The sequence below is a fragment of the Lepisosteus platostomus genome, chromosome 6 (genome assembly GCF_059453375.1).
Source record: "Lepisosteus platostomus isolate fLepPlt1 chromosome 6, fLepPlt1.hap1, whole genome shotgun sequence".
In the NCBI taxonomy this organism is placed as follows: domain Eukaryota; kingdom Metazoa; phylum Chordata; class Actinopteri; order Semionotiformes; family Lepisosteidae; genus Lepisosteus; species Lepisosteus platostomus.
In genome coordinates, this window is record NC_142616.1 from 36,257,338 (window position 1) to 36,278,229 (window position 20,892).

General features: G+C 37.2%; 1 protein-coding gene across 1 annotated transcript in view; it reads left to right on the top strand.

The window, feature by feature from the left end:
- The first annotated feature begins 10,655 nt into the window (after window positions 1-10,655).
- Window positions 10,656-20,892, top strand: part of fbxw4 (F-box and WD repeat domain containing 4) — a 53,465-nt gene continuing 43,228 nt past the window's right edge. The window contains exons 1-5 of the mRNA XM_088635659.1: window positions 10,656-11,040; window positions 16,093-16,188; window positions 16,839-17,024; window positions 18,138-18,270; window positions 18,780-18,874. Coding sequence (XP_088491785.1) covers window positions 10,853-11,040; window positions 16,093-16,188; window positions 16,839-17,024; window positions 18,138-18,270; window positions 18,780-18,874 — 698 coding nt within the window. The 5' untranslated portion in view covers window positions 10,656-10,852. The remainder of the gene's footprint in view (window positions 11,041-16,092; window positions 16,189-16,838; window positions 17,025-18,137; window positions 18,271-18,779; window positions 18,875-20,892) is intronic.

Here is a 20,892-nt window from a genome sequence, read left to right on the forward strand (position 1 = left end):
TAAGTAGAGGTTCCTTTTGTGATGATCTGCTCTTCTGCAATGCAGCATCAGAGTCAAAGGAAAGGGAGATTTCTGATACATTTTGTGCTAAAAAAGGTAAACAGAAATATAATCCACAAACAGCATTTGATGCATTTGATTGTTACTTCAAGGCTGTAATTTTTATGGGAGGAAGGAGTCTCTTAAAGGGCACTCTTAAGGTTTTGTTCAATGATCATATAGTGATTTTTCCTCAGTTGATATGAAATGACAATCAGTGCTCCTATTACTTACATTTATATTGTCCGCGTTCGCTTTTGATTCCTTGAATTTTTCCCTTTAACTTTACTCCTGGAAGAAAGAGTGGAACGGACGACAGAAAACACATGTGGGGAGGGGTAGGGTGTCACTCTGCGATGTATGGGATTTAGCAGCTTGGGCACTGTCCTGTTTGAAATGGTTTGTGTGCACACCTTCACTATGTGCTGTGTGATTTCTTCCAGGTGGGACAGCCATATTTGGCCTACTCTTTAGGAGAAATGTTGTAACAATTTCTCAGTTTGTTGTGTGCAGAACCAACAGGTGTTTTTGTTGTTGTTTTTTTATCCCTAAAGTTCTTTGGTTTACAGCTCACTTTTTTTGTCTAGCAGTTTGGGGTATCTGTTAGTACAGTATTTCAATAGTGTTTCCAGTAGAAATTGCGCATAGAGGGCACAATGACTAACATTAAATTAACAAGTGACCAGGGCATTTAATGTCTACATACTTTTTTTTGGCACCTATGCTCATTACATATCCATTCTCCAAAAAGTCTATTAAAAGTTATTTTTATTTTCCATAGTTTTAAATTAGGAGTCCTTTTGTGAGGCAGAACTCGTGGAACAAGTTGTCCAAAACAGAGCACGTCTGGTAGAGAAAGTGGTAATTTAGACAGATTTCCCACCTGCATCCTGCATCTTTTCTCTCTCCTCTTTGGGAAACCTCAGAAAATGATGATCATCTGCAGTGGATTAGTGACTGAATGTAGCTTTTGAGAATAATGCCAATGCACGTGTTTTATGTGTATTGCCATCTGAAGAGCTCTTATCAATGTTAGACTGATAAAAAAAAACTTTAAGGAGACACAACTGAGCCCTCTATCCTTATTTACTTTTTGGTCAATCAAATCAAAGTTTATTTATCAAATGCACAACAATACAGCGTGCAGCAGTAGTTGCTGGCAATGAAATGTCTTTTCCCCAACCTCACAAAAATCACAAGAATCACAGAAATCACAAAAATCACAAAAACCACAAAATTGAGGTTATGAAAATAAGGTTACCTAATAATAGATGCAATAGAAATGGAATAAAACTCAATATGAGTATGAGGTGGTAGGTGGTAGGTGGTTAATGTTTAATTCTGGGTTTGACTCTTGGTTCTTCTTTTTGAACATCACATTGTAGGGCAATACAATATTGTCCAATCCTACAAGAGACAGTGTTTTTTTTATTTGGTTCCTTTCTGAGCATAGTCTCTGTCACACGTTTCAGATCATGTAAGACATTTATTTATAACATCCATCATTATGAATGGGTATACAAGGTTTTGCATTGTTGTGTTGTGAATATATTCCAAGAAAACAATATATCAAAAGAGTAAAAACGAATATTACTTTTCTATAGTTGTTTTCCTCAGTGCCTAGAATTGTCAGCTACACTTTTGTCTAAAGTTACCATTCTCCTACAATGTGCATTTCAAAGAAGAGCAATGTGGAGTGGACTGTCCTAAACATGAAGGTATTTCAGAAGTGGTAGAAATTATTCCTTCTTTGTAAATCTTCTTTTACAGCCAAAATGATTATTTGTAATAGCCAGTTACTGTAGCCAATTGACCTAAATACCTAGTATTTACATAAAATGTCTTTTCTATAGAAATAGAGAGCACAGTAAAAGCAAGAGTCCACAGTTCTGTAGGTGTTAAAAATGAATTACTTCTAGCCTTTTTACAAATATTTGTGCCTTAGCATGCTGAACACTTAAGACAGGATGAGCTCTCTTAATTAAAAAAAAAAACTTTTCTTGGAGCACAGCAAGAAGTAAATTGCTACGATTTTTCAGGATGGGTTGTTTGTATATTGTAAAAATCACTCCAAGTGATCCCAGACAGCTGTAAACACCCTCTTTCTTTCTTGCACTGACCCTGTGCTGATCACTACCTCTCCCTCTGCTTTAATTAATGCTGGTAAAGAGCAGTTGGATTGATTGGATCTGGGGGAACGAGTTAGCTGTGGGAAAAGTCACACCTTCTGAGCAGCTTGAGATGCCATGCAAATGTAGAGCAATTCGAGAAAACAGGGAACAAAAAAAATCCCTTTCATCCTTTTATCCCCCCTACACACACACACACTAAACATCCACCCACCCCCAACAGCCTTTTTTTTATAGCCATTAAGCACTAACTTCTTAATTTGTTAAAGAGCAATAGCAGCTGAGGGAAAACCCTAAGTACCAGAGAAGGGTTTTGATCACAGAAGTCATACACAACCCTGCAATCCAATCAGAACTCAGCATGCTGGTCTACCTGTGCCAGCAGACCTGCTGAAGACATTGTGATGTGAATTGACTTTGTCCAATTGTTTTAGGATTCAAAGAGAGAGGACTGCAGCTTAGTGTTTGACTGAACCGCTATTTCTGAGAAAACCTATAAATAAATGTTTATAAATGATAAATTGTAACAGGTAGTCTTTCAGAAAATAGATACATATCACCTTGTGATAAGGTTTCTCGAAAACGAAGTAGAAGCTGAGTAGTAACTTTAATATTTCACTATTTCACACAATGTTTCATTACATTACACAGCTTCCTTCCTTTCTTCCTTTCTTCCATATCTATAGTGTATTATATCCATTAAAATCATATCATGGATATTTTAAGACACAAGGGTTTTTGGTTTATGTAAAAAGTCCTCATTGATGTTAGGAAAAAAAAAGTAGAAATCCTTAAATATTTTAAGAAACTTGAACAAACTGTGGGATTTGTTTCTTCAATTTGCCAAGAGAGCACTGCTTTTACAGGACCCTTGCTCAATCCACTTTGAAAGACTACAGGAATCTGTCAATGTAATCTTGAGCTGTAGTAAAACACTAATGACTGATTTCATTGCTGTCCTCAATGCCTTCGTTTCTTTATGACTACCACTGCTCCTTTCTCATTGATGTTACATTCTCCCGAGAATGTCCACAGACCTGCTCGGATAGAAACAGGTTTTAAATCCAGGTAGCTAGAACTTTATAAACATAAAAATTAACTAGTGCAGGAAAACAAACCTTTAATATTCCAAACATTCATAAATTTCAATAGCATTCATTATTTGAAACCGTCTTGATTATTGACGATTGTTTCAAAAAGTCCTCAAAAAGGAATATTCCAAAATCTGAAACAGTAAACGGCTTTGAATGAATAGAATAGTAAACCAACAAAAAACAGCTGGGTCACCGTTTTTTACTTGTAATAGAACGTTTTTGCATAGAGGAGGAAGGTCATTCTCAGTAAAACCAAAAGCATTGGTTGAGCTGATAATATGGTAGAGGATGCAAAACAAGGTTCAAATATTCATTACTTATTAAATGATTATATCAATTTGTTTCTCTGTTTCTCCGGATTTTGACTGTCTCCCTGTTCACTGTTTCAGCTTTCAAGCACAGTACAGTTTTTAAACATAATTTAATGAAATTACAAATTCTGTTGCATTTATAAAAGGAATCTCATGAGAAAGTTAAGGATTGTTATCCTTTTTAACACACTTTGAAATGATGTGTCACAAAGAGGTTAAGTATGCTTTCTGGCAGTCTTATGCTTCAAATACTTTTTGGCAAGTATATTCAAAGACCTGGTTCTGGTTCCTTCCCTAAGGATAGTCCCTTAGTATCCAATATGCATTTTGCGAATATGCAGGATTTAATTGGGATGGACCCAGGTAAAGTATGAGGATTGAACAAAGGCTTTGTTTCCACTGACTCACCTTGTGTAACAATACACATTTACACATTTGCCATCCTCATATTTTTGGTTTGGATTTCTTGTGATTCGCTTTGCCACAGATACCCTCTGGGACAGTCTAGCACATATCTCCATATGTTTTGGGAATGTCAGCCTGTTGAGTGCTTCTGGAAACATGTAGTCAGGTCTCACAGTACTTAACTTTCCTCTAAGCCCATAACTGTTTCTATGTGGAGGATTTTATTAGCTGGGTGAACAGCAGCCAAAAAGGCAAAACTTTAGTGTGGTACAGACCAAACAGCACCTAATCAACATCTGGCTGTATTATTTTCTGAAAATTTAATGGATTGAAGAATCCCAGTTTACGTGGTCCGAATGCCAGCAACATTGGTGGCTGAGCTATTCAAATTTCAATGATATTCAATTTGTGGTGACGCTTGAATATTACCATTATATTTGGTGTAAAGCATGAGCTGCCAACCCCATTTAGTTTTGCATATTCCTCAGACTTGAATAAACAATTGTTAAAAACTCGTCTCTGTAAAGCAACAACCCGCTTTCCATCACAAATCAGAAAAAAACATCAATACACATTTGTGCTATTTTACTGAAAACCTGAAGAGTGAGAAAGCCGAATGATAAGAAAGGAGTCAAATGGATGGAGAATAACTGGCTCATATTGCTCATTGCTGGTCTTGTGAAGAAGATGAGTGCAGATGAATACTGGAGTTACTTTATCTAAAAATGGACATTTTTGTCATTTGAAACTTAGATCATATAGATTTTCTTTATTATTGGCCAGAAACCGTCCATTTCTTTTTTAAGTTGAACCATCGTGTGAGCCTGTAGAACCAACAAAACCCTTATGTAGCACAGAGTTTTGAAAGTGGGGAAATCAGGTAGGTTCTTTGCTGTCGTGTTTTTTTTTTTCAAAACAAAGATAACAAACAAAAAAAAGAAATCTAAAATTCTCTTTTCCAGGTTTAGGAGGAGCCCGCTTTAAGGTTAGATACTTGCAGATGGCAAACTGGTTAGAAGATGCAGGACAACACTTAAATACCCCTGAGTGCTGCTGAGAAAGGGCCAATTGAACTGGCAGAGGTACCTTATTCCAGCAGACGGCAGTAGCCCTGTCTGGAGGGCCCACAGCAGTGGAGGTGTAAGGGCAAACTGAGCCCACCTCCCAATTGGCACAGGGCTCAATCTGTGGAGAGAAGAAATGACTAGCTTGACACAGTCACCAGCACAGGCTGTGCAAACCTGTTTGCCCCAAATCAGCTGAAGAATGTAGTGCCCACACAGGTTGAATAGTATAACCTCTTTGTTCACCCCCATTCATTATTATAATTAGATTTTCTAATATGATTTCAGTGTACCATACAACAGCCTTTTAAACAGGGATTGAGAAAAAGAGAAACAATGCTTCCAGTAATCATGCAGGTTACTGAAGAATGCCTTTGCTGGTAGGCCATAAAACAGCAGCAAAACTAGAGTCTGACTGGAGCACAAACATTAATCAAAGGACAGATCGAAATAGGGAGCTAAACTGTTTATATACAGGTTTTTTACGGAGATGTGTTGACTTTTCCAGTTGGAACTGTAAACTTTTGTTTGTCGAGGCATTTTTAAGGTTGATTGTCAGAATTATCTGAACAATAACTAGTTAAATGTGTTTGCCAGCTCAGAAAGAACTCCCCCACCCCCCCAGAAGTACACTTTAAAAGATCAAAAGAGAAACTCCCACCTCACTGTTTTCTTTTAGTCTTGTCAATTCAGCTGGTAGTGTCGCCATAAGTAAATTATGTAATTCACAAAAGTATAGGGGTTTGCTTTTTAAAGAGGCCAGGAGCATATTGGAGTTTGACAAGTTGGTATTGGCATGTCTCAAAAAATGATAATAACCAATCATTCAGAAGGCACCCACTGTTATAAAACACTGGTAGACCTGCAGTCAGCACAGTAAAGAATGATGAAGCAATTCTAATTGGTTGAAAACAGCCCAAAAGTATCTTGATATTGAACAAAATAAGCTTTATTTAATAAAAAAAACTAAAAATTGAATATATAAGCATAAGAAAGTGTGATAAATGTAAAAGAAGATTTGCATTGTTGGTTTAGAAAGGGAAATAATTTGGATGCCATAGGGTTCATGCATTAATGTTATTTGCTTTCTTTTTTTTATGACTATAAATGCACTGCACATAACAAAGAAAAGTCCTTGTGGTTATAAAGGGCAACATGCTACTTGTGGTTAATATTTTTATTGAATATAGCAGTTTGAACATTCCAAGCTAGTTACAAACTACTGATTTCACAAACGCAATGTAGACAGTTTGGTAAGATTCTGTTGATACTACTGCCACCTCTTTTATTCCATTTCTACTAATTCTACTAGAAACACTGTCACTACTACCAAAAGAGTGCACATTTGAAAGCTTTCCTTATTCTTTCATATACTTGATATCCTTAATAATCTCAGAAATTTCATTAAGACAAAAGCAAAAACTAAAGAACTCACCCAGCACTAATGAGCAAATCCCCATTTTCACTTACAGACAGTTTTGGGGAAAGTTACTTTTAAGAAAGTGTGGGAAATTGCTTTAAGGAGGAAATTGATTACTTTCCATAGCTAAACACACACTACACAAATCAGTGTAATTGGTGACTTTTTTAAAATGATTTCCTAGCTCCATATTCATTTAAAAAAGTAATCTCTTACAAAAAGTAACTTGTAACTGAAATGGATGAATGGATTACGTTTTAAAAGTAACTTTCCCTAACACTCCTTGTATGTCTTTTGATAGTACTGTATGATCCCCCTTTCCAAGCCCTGTGCCAGCACAACATTGCCAAAGTGAAAAGCCCAAACAAGCTTGCTTTTTGGTGTACTTTGGAGGAAAGCTCCTATTTCAGAATAGTCAGGTGTGTGAGGTTAGGAGTAACACACACCTTCAGCACATGATAAATAATTGCTGTACCTTTATTTTTTGATTTAGCCCAAAGCCATGCCAGCTTATTTCTGTCATGAACATAGGCCTCAGCTCTGAGTGGTCACAGATAACCTTTTGTTTGCTCATATTTTGCTTTTTTTAGCATTAATATCAATTAAGAAGATGGAGAGTTTAAAAAGTTAGAAGTAATGTTCAATTTGGAATAGTCATAGAGGATGAAAGACACACCCTCTTATAAGGCACTGGAACCAATAAAATAAGTCAAACATTCGTTTTTTATAGAAATCTCTTGCCCGGTCAAAATCAGTAACCCACCAACAAGTAAATGAATACCAGCCAGTCTTAAATCCCATGGACATATGTCTTACATAACCAGAAGGACTTTGTTAATTAGGCCTTGAACATTTAAAGATTAAATTGGGTGAAGTAAAGGAAGATTTAGTCTTTCCTGGCAAAAAAAAAATTCAGATTTTCATAGCTTTTTTTTTCCAAATGACTCATCCTGCAAAAGGTATTTAAAAAAAAAACAAGAAAAGAAGAAACACTCAGATCCCTGCGAGGTAATATCTGTGACAGGGCGCTGAATTGAGCGTGTTCAGCGAGTGAGACTGCGACGGGCTGCTGTGAGGTGAATAGTGAGAGCTCGGTTAGGCCCTGGTGCTGAAAGAGATGAGGTCAGGCCGTCGCTTTGGGGGAACAATGGCAGCCACCAACTAGCTGCATTTCTTACAATCACATACCATAACCCCCTAAATCAAATGGGCCTTTTGTGGCCCTAATATAAAAACATGTTATACAATGCCGATTTGGAAGAATGACATGAGGAGGGCTCAGCCATCAGTGAGAGCTGAGGGGCTTGTCATACACAAAAACATCACAAGCTGGGGAGGCATAGGGCTTGGAGCGAAAGGGGGAGAGGGGTGGTGTTGGTGACGGGGGGTGGCTGAAGAAAGGGCACATAAAACAGCCTGCCACAGGCAGCAGAGCATGACATTTCCAAAGAGACGCACGCACAGGCCAAGCGAAAGACCAGAATAAAACCAATAAACAATAATGGCGAACATTCTTAGCAATTTCTTAATTTTTTTAACCCATGACCACCGTGTGCAACACTGTACAAAGTTATTTGCCATCTCTACTTGCAATGAAATTGGCCTCCTCTTTCCAGCACTCAAGACTGAAAAGTAAAAGGAGTTCCAACAGTTAAAATCAGATATGAAATAATCTACTGAAAGGAAGCAATAGGAAGAGCCTATTACTTCACTACCCTACATATCTTAATTTAAATAGGAAATTCCAAAATAATGTCTGGTTTACCTGTTCAAAAGAACGGTGGACTTAAAAGTGCAGAAGGTTTGTACAAGTACCATAACACATTTTCTATGGGTTTTTCACTGTTTTCAAGTTCCCATCAGGGCAATGTTGAGGAAACAATGTAAATCATCTTCTTCAGAATGAAGAGTTTTATTTTTTCCCCACATACAAGAAAGATTGAGTGCATGAAGCATTTGGTGAATCTCATCTTGTCTGATCAGAAATGAAATAAAAATACAGCTAGTCCATGCATAGTTTCTAAGAATGTATGTTTGACTGGGTTGTATCAATACGTTCTTTTTTGTTCTCTTTTAAAGGAACTATGTCTTGATCCTTGATGGACAATGTATAACAAAAGATACCTTCAGTGTCTGTCTGACTTCTTAATGTCAAGGTAGAGGCAACAGGTTAATGGTGGTCTAGTTGGCATATTGGCTTTATTTTGAGGGTTGATGTATTTCATATAACAATTTGTTGAACTGAAATGAAACCCCTAATATTTGTTTCAGCAGCAGTTTCAGTGAAGCTGCTCAAAAAACTATTTGAAGATAGATTTTGTTATATATGTAAATTTTAACATTCACTACAATTTATTTGTATTCTAAATCTGGTTCTGTAAGACCTTGCAAGAAAGCCTTCTCTGTCTGAGAGGTGTTTCTTTACAAATTGTTTTGCCTTTTCTCTCCCACTAAAAGTATATAGTTCTAAATAATAAATAATAAAAATACATAGTTTAAATGTCTTTTTGCAAATTAAGTAAAGAAATCTGTCAAATTTAAGTACAAGAAATTGTGCTGCTTTAGGTGGGATACATTTCTTCTCAAAAAGTACTGTTCCAGCACCTGACCGTCTGTTGTTTTTCTACAGTAATGTTTAATTTCTTTGTTCACCTCACTGTTTTCCTATACCCTCACAACCACCTTAATCTCTGCCGGCATCTCTTTGATGTGGAAAAGATGCCCACATAATCTGCACTGTGCTTTTTTATCCATTCACAATGGAAAACCACTCTCCTGTACAGGAGAGGCAGCCCTGCCATTTCTAATCCCTTCTCTGCAGAGTACACAAGACACCATCACCTTACCTAAGGCCTCTTTTGGCAGTTAAAATAACAGGGAACTCTGAAAATAAAAGGCAGTAAGCCTCCATGCGACACAGGTTTATGGTTTCAAGGAAGGTAGAAAAAAAGTTTGCAATTAAAAAGGTCAAACTGTTTCAAATAATGTCTGCTCAAGTAACAATGTCTTCAATCAAGTGTTTTTTAGTGGTCCATCACCTGTTCTATGAGTTGCTTGCAAATTCAGCCATAATGTGGCTTGTACTCTGCAGGGCCCTTTGTTAACACCCCAACCCCTCTCTAATGATGTAACATCTGAAAGTTGTCTTCTGCCTCTGTATTTTTTAATTTGAAGCATTCTCAAACGATATTTTTAAATATATTTAAATTCTATGAGTGTCATTCCATAAAATCTTGTACATACAAATCTAAAAGCATGACTACATTTACCTCAAAAATGAGAATTTGAGTTGCTTTGTTAGTAATGATAATGACATGCCTGCTACTGAAAAGCCTTCATCAATTCAACATGAATGACTGCAAATATTGAAATACTGTATATATTGATATATCATGTGAATATTGATGGATGTCAATTTATTTTACCAAATCCATCAATTCAGAATATTTTTTTTTCATTTACAATAATGAAATAAAAGAATACCCATTTATATAGAAAGCTTTTTACTGGTGTTTTCTGAGTGAAGTACCTCGGTTCAAGGATATAACATCAGCTTTTCAACCAGGATTTGAGTCCTATTCTCCAACCACTACTCTAACCACTGCTGCCTGAAATTTCTACTCAAATTTGCGCTTACCCTTTTATTTTGTAGTTAACAGACATATCATATTGTGTGCTTTCTATACAGCAGTTTCAGGATCAGTACCAGGTTCAGAACTGGGTATATGACCATTTCAATACCAGAACATTAATTCCCAGGAAGTCAGAGTTTGCAAAATGTACTAGTTCAATCTTCAACACCAGATGTTATATACAGGAGGAGAGAGCACCCAAAATGAGTCAAATTGCTGCTGACATTTCCACCCCTTGTCTTGTGTTAATTTAAATGGTATACAATGACCCTTATTTAATCGACTGCTCAGAATTTTATTAAACTCACCACATATACACGTATTTATCCAAGGAAACACTGTTAGTATGACTATTAATACATCATTATTATAAGTGTGTATAATAACACTAAATGATATTATTACTTTTGTTATTGTTATTAGACGGGCAATGTCACCTCGTAGTAGCTACCACAATTTGTCAAAAACAAAATAATCATACAATTAATACGATGTACTGTCTGTTTCTATGCTGCTGATGCCCTTATTATATAAGTTAATCTTGATTGACGAGCGCAGGCCATGTGACACGTGAGTTTGTTAATATGATGGCTTCCTCTCCGAGCTCTTGTTGCTGAGTAGCTGCTGTGAAACACGATGGATAAACTGAACAAAGTGGTGCAAATTCGCTATAGAAGCGCCCAGAGACACCATCCGAGTAGAGAGAAAGCGAAAGCCAAAGCGTGGAAAGGAGAAATAAATCTTGGAACTGATTGGAAATGCTATTCTTATTCCAGCTGCCAGAAGACGTCCTCTATCTCATCCTTTCCTATCTAGACAGCAAGTCTCTGAGCAGCTTGTCTCAAGTTTGCAAGAAGATTTACCACTTTACCAGCAGGGACGCGGTTTGGAGAAGAATTGCAAAACACTGTATAAACACCGGAATAACTCGACAAGGAACAGACTTGTAAGACGTGCTCTTTAATATTTAAATCCGTGTTTAGTAATTTTAACGCGAGGCCTACACGTCTCGCTTTGCGCTTACCCTGTTATTTTGACGTTCTGACGTTAGCGCAGCAAACGTTGTTGTCCCAGCGTACGAGAACGTCATCGTTGTACGGCAAGGCACAAGGGTAGCTTGTAATTCTCGTACTGGATGATTACAGTGTTACGAGTAAATGCCGCTTCGTGTCTTTATTTAAAAATAAATAAATATATGCTGTTTTGATGCAATTGGTCTTATGTCTTGAAAATGGCTAATTTTTAAAATAATCTGGTTCCAAAACGTCTGTATGTATAATTTGCATACAGCTATAAATGCACATCTAGAAACGTGCTGTTTTGCAGGATTTTATAACATTATTGCTTTTCTGACCTAATGTACAAAAAGTTCGCGATCCAACATTTTTAGTTGTAATAACGAATAGTTATTTTCTGTAGATGCTCATACAGAGGGAGAGTAAACGTATCTCAATAAAGATACTGAATGCATACAAACTGAACTTCACACGAAAGGCAGAGTGTTTTTTTTCTTCATTTGCAACCCGTTCGACTTTAAAGTTCACCGAACGATGCAGGAAGCAGCCCCGATTGGTGCTCTATGGAGGGGGAAATACCAGTTTCCCCCTTGAACAGTCTACTCTAATTGCTCACACTGATAGGTGCGAGAGAGAAAGAAGATAATATTTTATTACTGTCCATGTGTGCTGTATATTGCCAAATGTACAACTGCACCTCGAATGCACGTCGCTCATGGTTGCTCTGTTATCTTTTGAGATGCCTTTCTGAGTTTAGGAGGCTTTAATGCTATATAACCTATTATTCTAAACATTGGTCAGTAAATTGTGTATAACAAGTAACGTAACAACAGAGTAGTACTCCTAAATGTATTTGAATTGTATTGAAAGACGTTAATTGGTCACGTTTTGGCCATGAACGAATGAACATGAACAAATGTTTTTTTTTTTCCCATTTAGTATGGTGTTTTATTCAAGGCACTTTCATATTGCAATGAAAGCATAGGCTATCCTACAGAATCCCTTGCAGGTGAAGAGCAAAAATATTTAGTGTCAGTGTATCTCTTTCTCCCCTTCTTACAAAAGTATAAACATAGCTAGATAATAGGTGATTCCTTGACAGGTGTATCTTCAGTGTGCAAAAAGCTATTCAAAACGTTACCAAACCTTTTTTTGTGTGTAATGTCTGGTCATGTTGAAATGTCATGACATCTATTTTGATGTGTGTAAATGCCATTGTGTTACATTGGGTGATGAAACAAGTTCTATGATAAACCAAGGATGTCTTGACAGATCTACTATGTCTATGACCTTGTCTTTCTATTCCTTGTTTTGTACAGGTGCTTCTTAACAAGAGAATATAACAAATGTTAGAAATGAGCTGGCCTTTCAGGCTATCCAGACCATTTTAGCTAATTGATCTGAGGATCTTTTCAAGCCATTTCTTAAAAGTATCCAGGGTATTGACGTCAACACCATGGCTGGGTAGCTAGTTCCAAACCCCAACAACCCTTTGTGTAAAAACATCTGTTGCTCATGTTGATGGTTTTGTGTAAACAACACTTAACATCAGGCACACTTGCATTGACGTGAGAACATGGTGATGCAGGTTCTTTTGGGTAAAGGCAACCAAGTAAATGCAAGTCGAACCAAATGCCGACTGAAATATTATCTGTGGCCTTTCTGTAAGTGTACAGAAACAAAGTTATAGATACAGTGTTTGAACTTGACTTCTTTGAATTTCTCTGGAGAAAAATTAAAACCAAGACTGATTTTGTTTTAGTCGAATTTGGACTGACTTTTTTTAGTTTTTGGTTTCATTTGTAACTAAGTGTTTGGAACCTTTAAAACCCTGTAGCACCAAGTCTGTTAGAAAAAGGACACAGTTTCATCTCCTATTTTACTGTGGCATGTAGCTGTTCAGGATAGTGGATATCCTTTCAGGAAAGGATATAAATAAGGAAACGATTTGCCATTTAAAAATAACAAAGAAAACAAGTAAGATGAAAAGTGACCTGAAGGCAGTGTCAAAAAGCAAGCAGAAAGGCACCTTAAGTGTTTCTTGGAGAAATGGAATTTGGCTTCTGCCTGAAGCCAGGCTAGGGATTCATATGTGCATTAACAGAATTTGTGAAGTTTGTTTTCTGCAGAAAAGGGGAGAGGGGCCAGCTTTTTTTCTTTATTCAGGATGAGCTCCTTGACAAACCCAAAACACTTCCTTGTAGAATATTGCCAGAGGTCGTGTAGGCTTTGTGATGTGGCTGTGCAGTATAGACCTCTGCAAGGTGACTCCCATCCAGATCCTCAGTGTGGACATCGGTGATTTTCACCTATTGTGCTGTCACCTTGAGCTGTCGACAGCCCCAGCCAAGACATGCAAGTTGATAGTGTCTTTTCTTAAGCAATTTTAAAGCTTAAACGAGACCACTTAGCAAGACCTTCATACAGAATGTGACACTTTTGATAATGCAGGTTCTTATTTTATCAAACGCCTAGTTTCAAAACTTGAGATTGGCCAGGTATCCATTTTAATTATCAGCACTCAGATTGAGTTACTTAAAAAAAAGGTCTGACATCTAGTGCTAGCAAAACCCCACTCTGCGCTAAAAGTTTGGGAGTACTTTACAAACATTTTAGAAATTATTTATGTTCCATATAATTAGACATAAGCATTGAATGTGGTTAATTTCTTGTTTAAAATTGTGTGGACATTTAGCTGCTTATGGATCTGCGGTTTGATCTTTGATAGTGAAAGAATGGTTATCAAACCCGTTCCATGAGAATTACGAATGGTGAATTTCCTTGTAGATTTCACTCAAAAATGACATGGAGCTTCTGAATTTTTTGTTGTTGTTCACCATGGTGTTGATCAGGACAGCTTATTAAGATGTACTGCATTTTGGTGTATGCATGAAGGAGAGGGGAGGGGGTTGCAGGATTGGTAGAAAAAATAATATTCTTGTTTTGTGATCTCTTTCTCTATTGCTTTTATCCCACCTACACCAAGGTTATGCCATCGATCCGTACTCATATTTTCAGAGGGCGCTGTCTGATGTAATTGAGCAAAATGTCCTGATCATTATATACGCGTGCAGCAGGATTGTATATAAATGTAGAGGTGAATTGAAAATCTATCTGTTTCTGAACCTGTTTTTTTCATCTACATGATAACTTCTCCCCCCCCCCGATATTGCATTAATTTTGCAAGAGCTGTCCTTAATGGTTTAAGCAGTTACTTACGTTTCTTTTTAGATTTTCTCTTGAAAATGTGGAAGATTAGTGATGGAAATGCCGTTGGAGAGGAGAGTCTTTTCTTTAGAAATAAGATGATTTACAGGTGTGTGCGTGCGGGGGAGTGTTGGAGTGGGAGCTTTCATAGAAAGGAGCATGTGTACTTCACATTTGTTGTGGAGATGTGTGCCAAATGGCCAAGTTTGTGAAATGGGGAAACCTCAGATTACTGTCTGTTGTAGTTGTGGTCATTCGCCATCTCCAACCAAACGGTTCCAAAACCAAACTGACCAGAACTTAAGGTGCACCTGCCAGCCTTGATATTCAAATACTTGTTCGTACAATAAATGATTTTATAACTGTGGCAATTGTGATTTGGCAAGCTGAACACCTAATAATTGCTTCTGATATTTAGTGAACATTCTAGTATTATAATACTGATATGTGTTCAGATACTGACATCAGTGTTATGAATAAAAAGAAAATAAATAATGCAGCTAAGCAAGAGTCTCTAGAGCTTCACCGAATTTGCAGTAACTAAACATCTGTTATAGTCTGATCTTTCTGTCAGAAAAAAATATTTCTAAGTGATTTCCCATTACCTGCATACTGTACTTATGTATTGGCCATTCTGCAATAAGGGGGATATCAAGACCATTTTTTATAGATGAAAACTGGCCTGTCATCATGGGTCATTCAAAAATATTAACATTAATGCAAACTAGAATGTTCTGCAAAATAAGGATATTAGAAAGCTGCTGTATAAAACAGCATAGTATGATTTGAACACTTAGAATGACCTGCTACAATATCCCCAAACCCAGCCAATCCAGACAGCAACATTAAAATATCTGATTGTAACTTAAGGATGCACTTTCTCCCCATTAAATAAATCTTCCCCCAAGAATGCCAAAATATTTGTAGTTGAATTTGTTCATCTTATTGAATTGTACACATGTAGAAGTAAAACTGTATTAAATGAGGGAGGATGCCATATCTGATTTAAAAGTTAAAAAAATGGACAGTTGTTTTTATGTTGAGCAGATCATATTTAAAATTGGAAAAAAATCCAATTAGAGTGAAGACCACTCTTCTTGTCTTTTGTTTTTGCTGTTGTATCTTAGACCTATTGGTCTAACCTATAGAACCTTATTCAGGATTTTTTTAGATAGAAAAAAAAACATCTTCAATATTACAACACTAGTAAAACATCCTAGGTATTTTGATAATTGCATTGCATTAATAGCCCTTTTTCCTTGCCCGAAAAGATTTGGCACCATACGTAATGTTGTCATACCATATCTGCAAAAAATATTAAATGAAACTCCAGCCTTATCATATTTTTGGATGTAAATGAATGTGTTCCTTGCTGAGCCTGAAGTGTTTCAGAAAATGAGTAACCTCATTCTCTTTGTGTAGTACAAAAATCATAGGTCAAAATCAGTTCTTAAAACATCTTGTGGTTCCAAACTGAGGGGAATACAAAAATGTTATTGAGTTTAATTGCTTATCAAGTGGAATGTGATTGGAAACTATTTAAAGGACAAAAATTATAGGCAAAACAGTATTAAGTTTAATAATATATAAGTATTAGTGACCCAGAACTATGAATTGTTCTGTCTTGTATAAATGACAATAGTTTACAGTGGTTTCATAATTTCTAATTATCTGTTATAGTGATTTAAATGTTTAGCTTAAACATCTGAAAACACAATTCATACTATGAAATTTGACGTGACAGTTTTAGTGTAAAAGTTGTTGTTTTTTTTCAGGTTTCCCAGAATCCCCCTAAAGGACAGAGTGAAGGTCTCTCAGAATTGGTGTAGAGGGCGATGCCGCAGGGAGACTGTCCTGAAGTGGAAGTTCAAGTGAGTCGACACAGTTAAGTGGTCGGAGCAGGTTAAAGCTGATCGAGTTTACGGGTGGATATGGTCTCAGGCACTTGTTAGAGTAATGGTAGATGTATGTATAAGCTGTACTTGTCCCCCCCGTCATCATTTTTCCTGACCTCAGTCATTTACTTATTTACAGCATTTACCTTTGTCCTTTTTCCGTTTTCCCAAATCACTGTGACCATAGTGGTGTGAAACTAGTTGAAAAATGTTTCTACGGAGATGATAATGGGTTTTTATTTGTTATTTACAGCACAGCTGGTAGAATGAATAATAGTTCATTGTTGTTGTCAGCAAAAACTGTATATTTGTATGAGTGTAATCGTCCATGAGAATCAAGTTATGTTTTCTGTGGCCATCATCAATAATCAGTTCAAAGTTAAAACTTTCTTGTGCTTCCCAAAATGTGCTGCCAGTCATCCAAAGCTGTATAAGCAGTGTTTCTGCATAATACACTTATTAGTTTCATAAGTGGATTTAAATGTGTTTTAAATGAGCAGAAAGAGCACAAGAACTGATGTTTAATAGATGTGTAGAGAAACACCTTGTTATACTTAGACAGATTTGTTCACAAAAAAAATGTGGTATGTCTGTGACTTCCATTCTATGGTTGTGTTCCTTCTTAGCTTGTTGCCATGGCTACAGCTAGACAGCAGTGTGCTGTATCTGTCGCAGGCCGCTGATATCGGAGCGTACCAGCTACGAGCAGATGGAGGGGGACTTCAGCGGAAACCCTTGGCTGTGTTCTCTGGACACCAGGAGGACGTGTGCAGATTTGTTCTTACCGACTCGCACCTTATCAGTGCTGGAGGGTACTGTCTTGTGATTGTGCAAATTGTTTCAGAAGACTGTCACTTTGTATGTTACCTAATTGAACAGCTGTTAGCTCCTCTCTGCTTTTTCAGTCTCCAGACACACCATTTCCCCAAATGACATGAGATAATAGTTTGTTTTTTCATGAATGTGTTTTTGTTGTCAACATCCACCTTCAAGCTGACAGCTCGCAGTTTTTGCTGTCCATCAGCAAACTTTGAAACTCGTCATTAAGAATGAAGTTATCGTGTCTTTCACCAGAGAGTGCTTCTGAAATTGAAATTATTCAAAAATGTTCTCGCCTCATCATGTTTGCTCATGCACTGACAATGATGAGAATTTTAATCATGCTTTTAATTCCTGTACTTAGTTCCCCTCCTCTACTATCAGGAAGGCCAAGATCCTACCTAAGACCTCCTTAACTACAGAAGATATGAAATATACTTCTGATCACTCGATTTAATCTTGACGTGAAGGCTGCATTCCATTTTTATTGAATGCTAGTGCCCTTTTACTGTTGAATTGCACATTGGATTACTGTTTCTTTTTAGATTTCTTCAAATGCATTGAAGCTGCCTACGACACACCTGCTTCTTAAAAGCTGGCTGATCCAGCAATACTAGAAACTTTTTGTGAGTGTGTTTTCATTATTACTACAGCCATTGTGCTGTAAAACATAACTTTAACAGTCAGTATAAAAAAAGGTGTTAATAACATTAACAGAGCCACCTTCCTAAGTAATCTGGTTGCTCTGGTACTCTCGTCTAGCTTATCATTGGCAGCTGCAAGTGATTTTCTAATGTTTCCAAGGTGTTTAATCTAATTTGTGCCTGGGAACAGTTTTAGTGTGTAACCACAGCAAAACATGGTCCGCTGTTTCACTGCTGTTTCCAAGACAACACAGGAAGCAAGATGGTGGGACAGACTAAATCACGTGACTCCTTCTCTTGTGCTCTAAGTCTCACTCTGGCTGTCAAGCTGGGTATTGCTTGGGGTGTCAATGACAGCTTTAGGATTCAACTCTGAAGAACTATCAGATAGTGCTTCGGTTTTCAATTTGATGTTTTCCATTAACAAAGCTGAAAATCAAACAATCTTTTTTTTTTTGTTAGGGATGGAAAGATCATTCTCCATCAGAGAAGAAGCTCTTTCAGTGTGGAGTACTGTGCTCACAACCAGGAGGTGAACTGTGTCGACAGCAGGGGTGGGGTCATCGTCAGTGGTTCCAGAGACAGAACTGCTCGGGTAGGTCCGGCCTGTAGCAACAGAATGTATTCTGTGATTCTGATTCTGGATTAATTCTTCAATTACGCATCCTGTATACTGTCAGTGTGGTTCATGAGAGTCTCTCACCTGGGAAGTAATTTTAACGATTTAAAACCATTGCTTTTCACAACGTTGACACTTAAAGTCAGTTGTTTGCCTGTGTAATGTCCAGGTATCTTACTTTACCAGAAACTGAATAAATTAAGTATCAGTTTTCTTGTTCTTCATACCTGTACAAAATATCATGTCAGACTTATTTTTATTTGCAGTAATGGTCTATTCAATAATTTGGTTTACCATTCCATTTTGATATCGTAGTGTTTTTTTCATTTAAAGATGGGAATGCAATCTCATTTAGGATAATTAAACTATGTTTCCTGATGTGAAACTTGTGGTACTGTTAATACCTGTTTAACCCCTCCTAACATATTAAACAGGAGTGAAAATTATTAGTTGAGCTGCAAATGTTTTTTTTTCCTCTCCATTAGGTTTGGTCATTGTCATCAAACAGGCTTGGAGAGTGTTTACACACAATTCCCACCCTTGACCGGGTGTGGTCTGTAGCGATCAGTCCTTCACAAAGGTAGGGGATGTGTTCATTTCTTATTTTCTGGGTGGATTTGTTTTCAGGTCAGCTGTGCAAAGAAATAATTTAAATCCGAAACACATGTTTATTGGTAAGATGAAGGGCATTTATTGTTCTTAAAAAAACTTTTGAGTACACTCTTGTTAAAAGTGTAGGCATGTAAAAGTTTATTTTTAATAAATGTAGGAAGTGTCTGACCTAGCTTTGATGGATTCTTAATCTCTGAGGCATTTCTCCCAATATGTTATTTAGAGGCCTTATTTCCTCTGGTGAAAAAGTCAATATGAAGTATTGTAAGTGATTAGTGCTTCTTGAATAAGTAAAGTGTGAGACGTGTTTAACTTTCTATTTCAATGAAAGTGCTGGTTTTGGAACATTTGCTACTGGAGATCCCAAAAGACTTATGCGAATAAAATGACTCAACATTGCTTTGCTATGCAAAATGTTTTGGTCATGCAAATAAAATCCATTTAAAAACTTGCGTTTACCTACCTTATCAAAAGGCCTGATGGTTTAAATCACGACAGTCTTGCTACAGATGCAGAGAGGAAATGCCCAGAAAAGTGCAGAGTCACTGGATACCAACACAGGTGGCCAGATCTGTACTAGGGAGTCCTCAATTTACTGCCGTACTTGACTGTGGGGTCAAATAGTGCTTTTTTAATGCAGGTAGTGGCGAATGTGATACCGTTTCTCTGTGCTTACACAGCGAACACAATCGCCTTTTGTTATTTTTCTTCTGTGCCTCTATGTTGTAAAACATACAGATTAACTCTGATTTACTGTTGCCTTTGTATTGATTTAACTTATTTGGCTAGCTGTAAAAAACACTTGCTTGCAGAGCTCTTAATCGAGCATGAACACATGGGTCAATCTGCCTCCCAGAAAAGGTTTCTGTGATTTTTAGCCCCATGACAGCCATCATATACCTGGCAATGTGCCTGATAAAACCCTGTAGCCATGCTTTCAATGTTTGTGTCCTGGGGAAGATGTGTTACAACAGGTGCTCTAACACTTAGCTTCAGTCTTGATTGGTGCCACCACTCACATAGGGAAAATGACTGTAATGAGCATTGTGTCACAGAATTAATTTCTGCCACTTTTGGTGTCTTTCTAGAAAGGAATATTGTAATCTGATATTGCTGAAGATTTAGTGTTTCTGCGGACTGTTGAACACATGGCAATGAACTATCTGCTTTGTGGTGGACAAGCAAAGTAAACTCTTCAATGGAAACTCTTAAGCTCAAGTTTGCACAAATATTCCTATCAAAGCAAGCTCCGTTTTTTAAAAAAAGTCAGTATTGTTGCATCAAGCATGCCTTTTGCAAGATATATAAACGAGTTTCTGGGGTAACCTGAATGAAGTCTAGTGAACCTCTGGATACTATGCATGAGCCTAATGACTGACTTGTCTTCAAAGAGGTGTCTTGGTAGTCCTGTCACAGTACAGTGAATTCCTTTTACAAAATCTATGGGGAGACTTAATTACTAACATTCATAAGAGAAAGCTGAAGAAGACTTCAAAGGAGAACAAAATCGGTTCTTTTTTGAATGCAGAAAGGTGGGTCATGCTCTGTCCATGGTGTAACAGATGAACTGGCAATAGTGGCAATACATTTTTGTTTCATAGAACACCAATGGTTATTTCAGTCCTATTGACAGCAAGAATGTGCCTGGCTGAAGGTTCAGGAACAGTTACCAAAAAATGTCAAGCTTCTGTGAGTAATGAGAACAGCTTGACCAGGACATTGTATTGCATAGTTCATGCAGCAGGATGGGTCTTCTGATGTTCTGATGAAGGTAAATGATGTGTAGAATTGAGCTGCATGTTCCACTGGTTCCTGAGGTTTAAAAGCATTGAGATTTTGAGGTTGATCTGTCCAGGGTAAGTGGTAGAATTTGGTTTCATGGCTCTGAAAAGAAACCTAACACTGGGCAATCCTTAATTCCACCATGGACAGAGAATGGAGAGTGAAGTATGATACGCTAGCAGGTAGTCGACAGTTACATGTTTT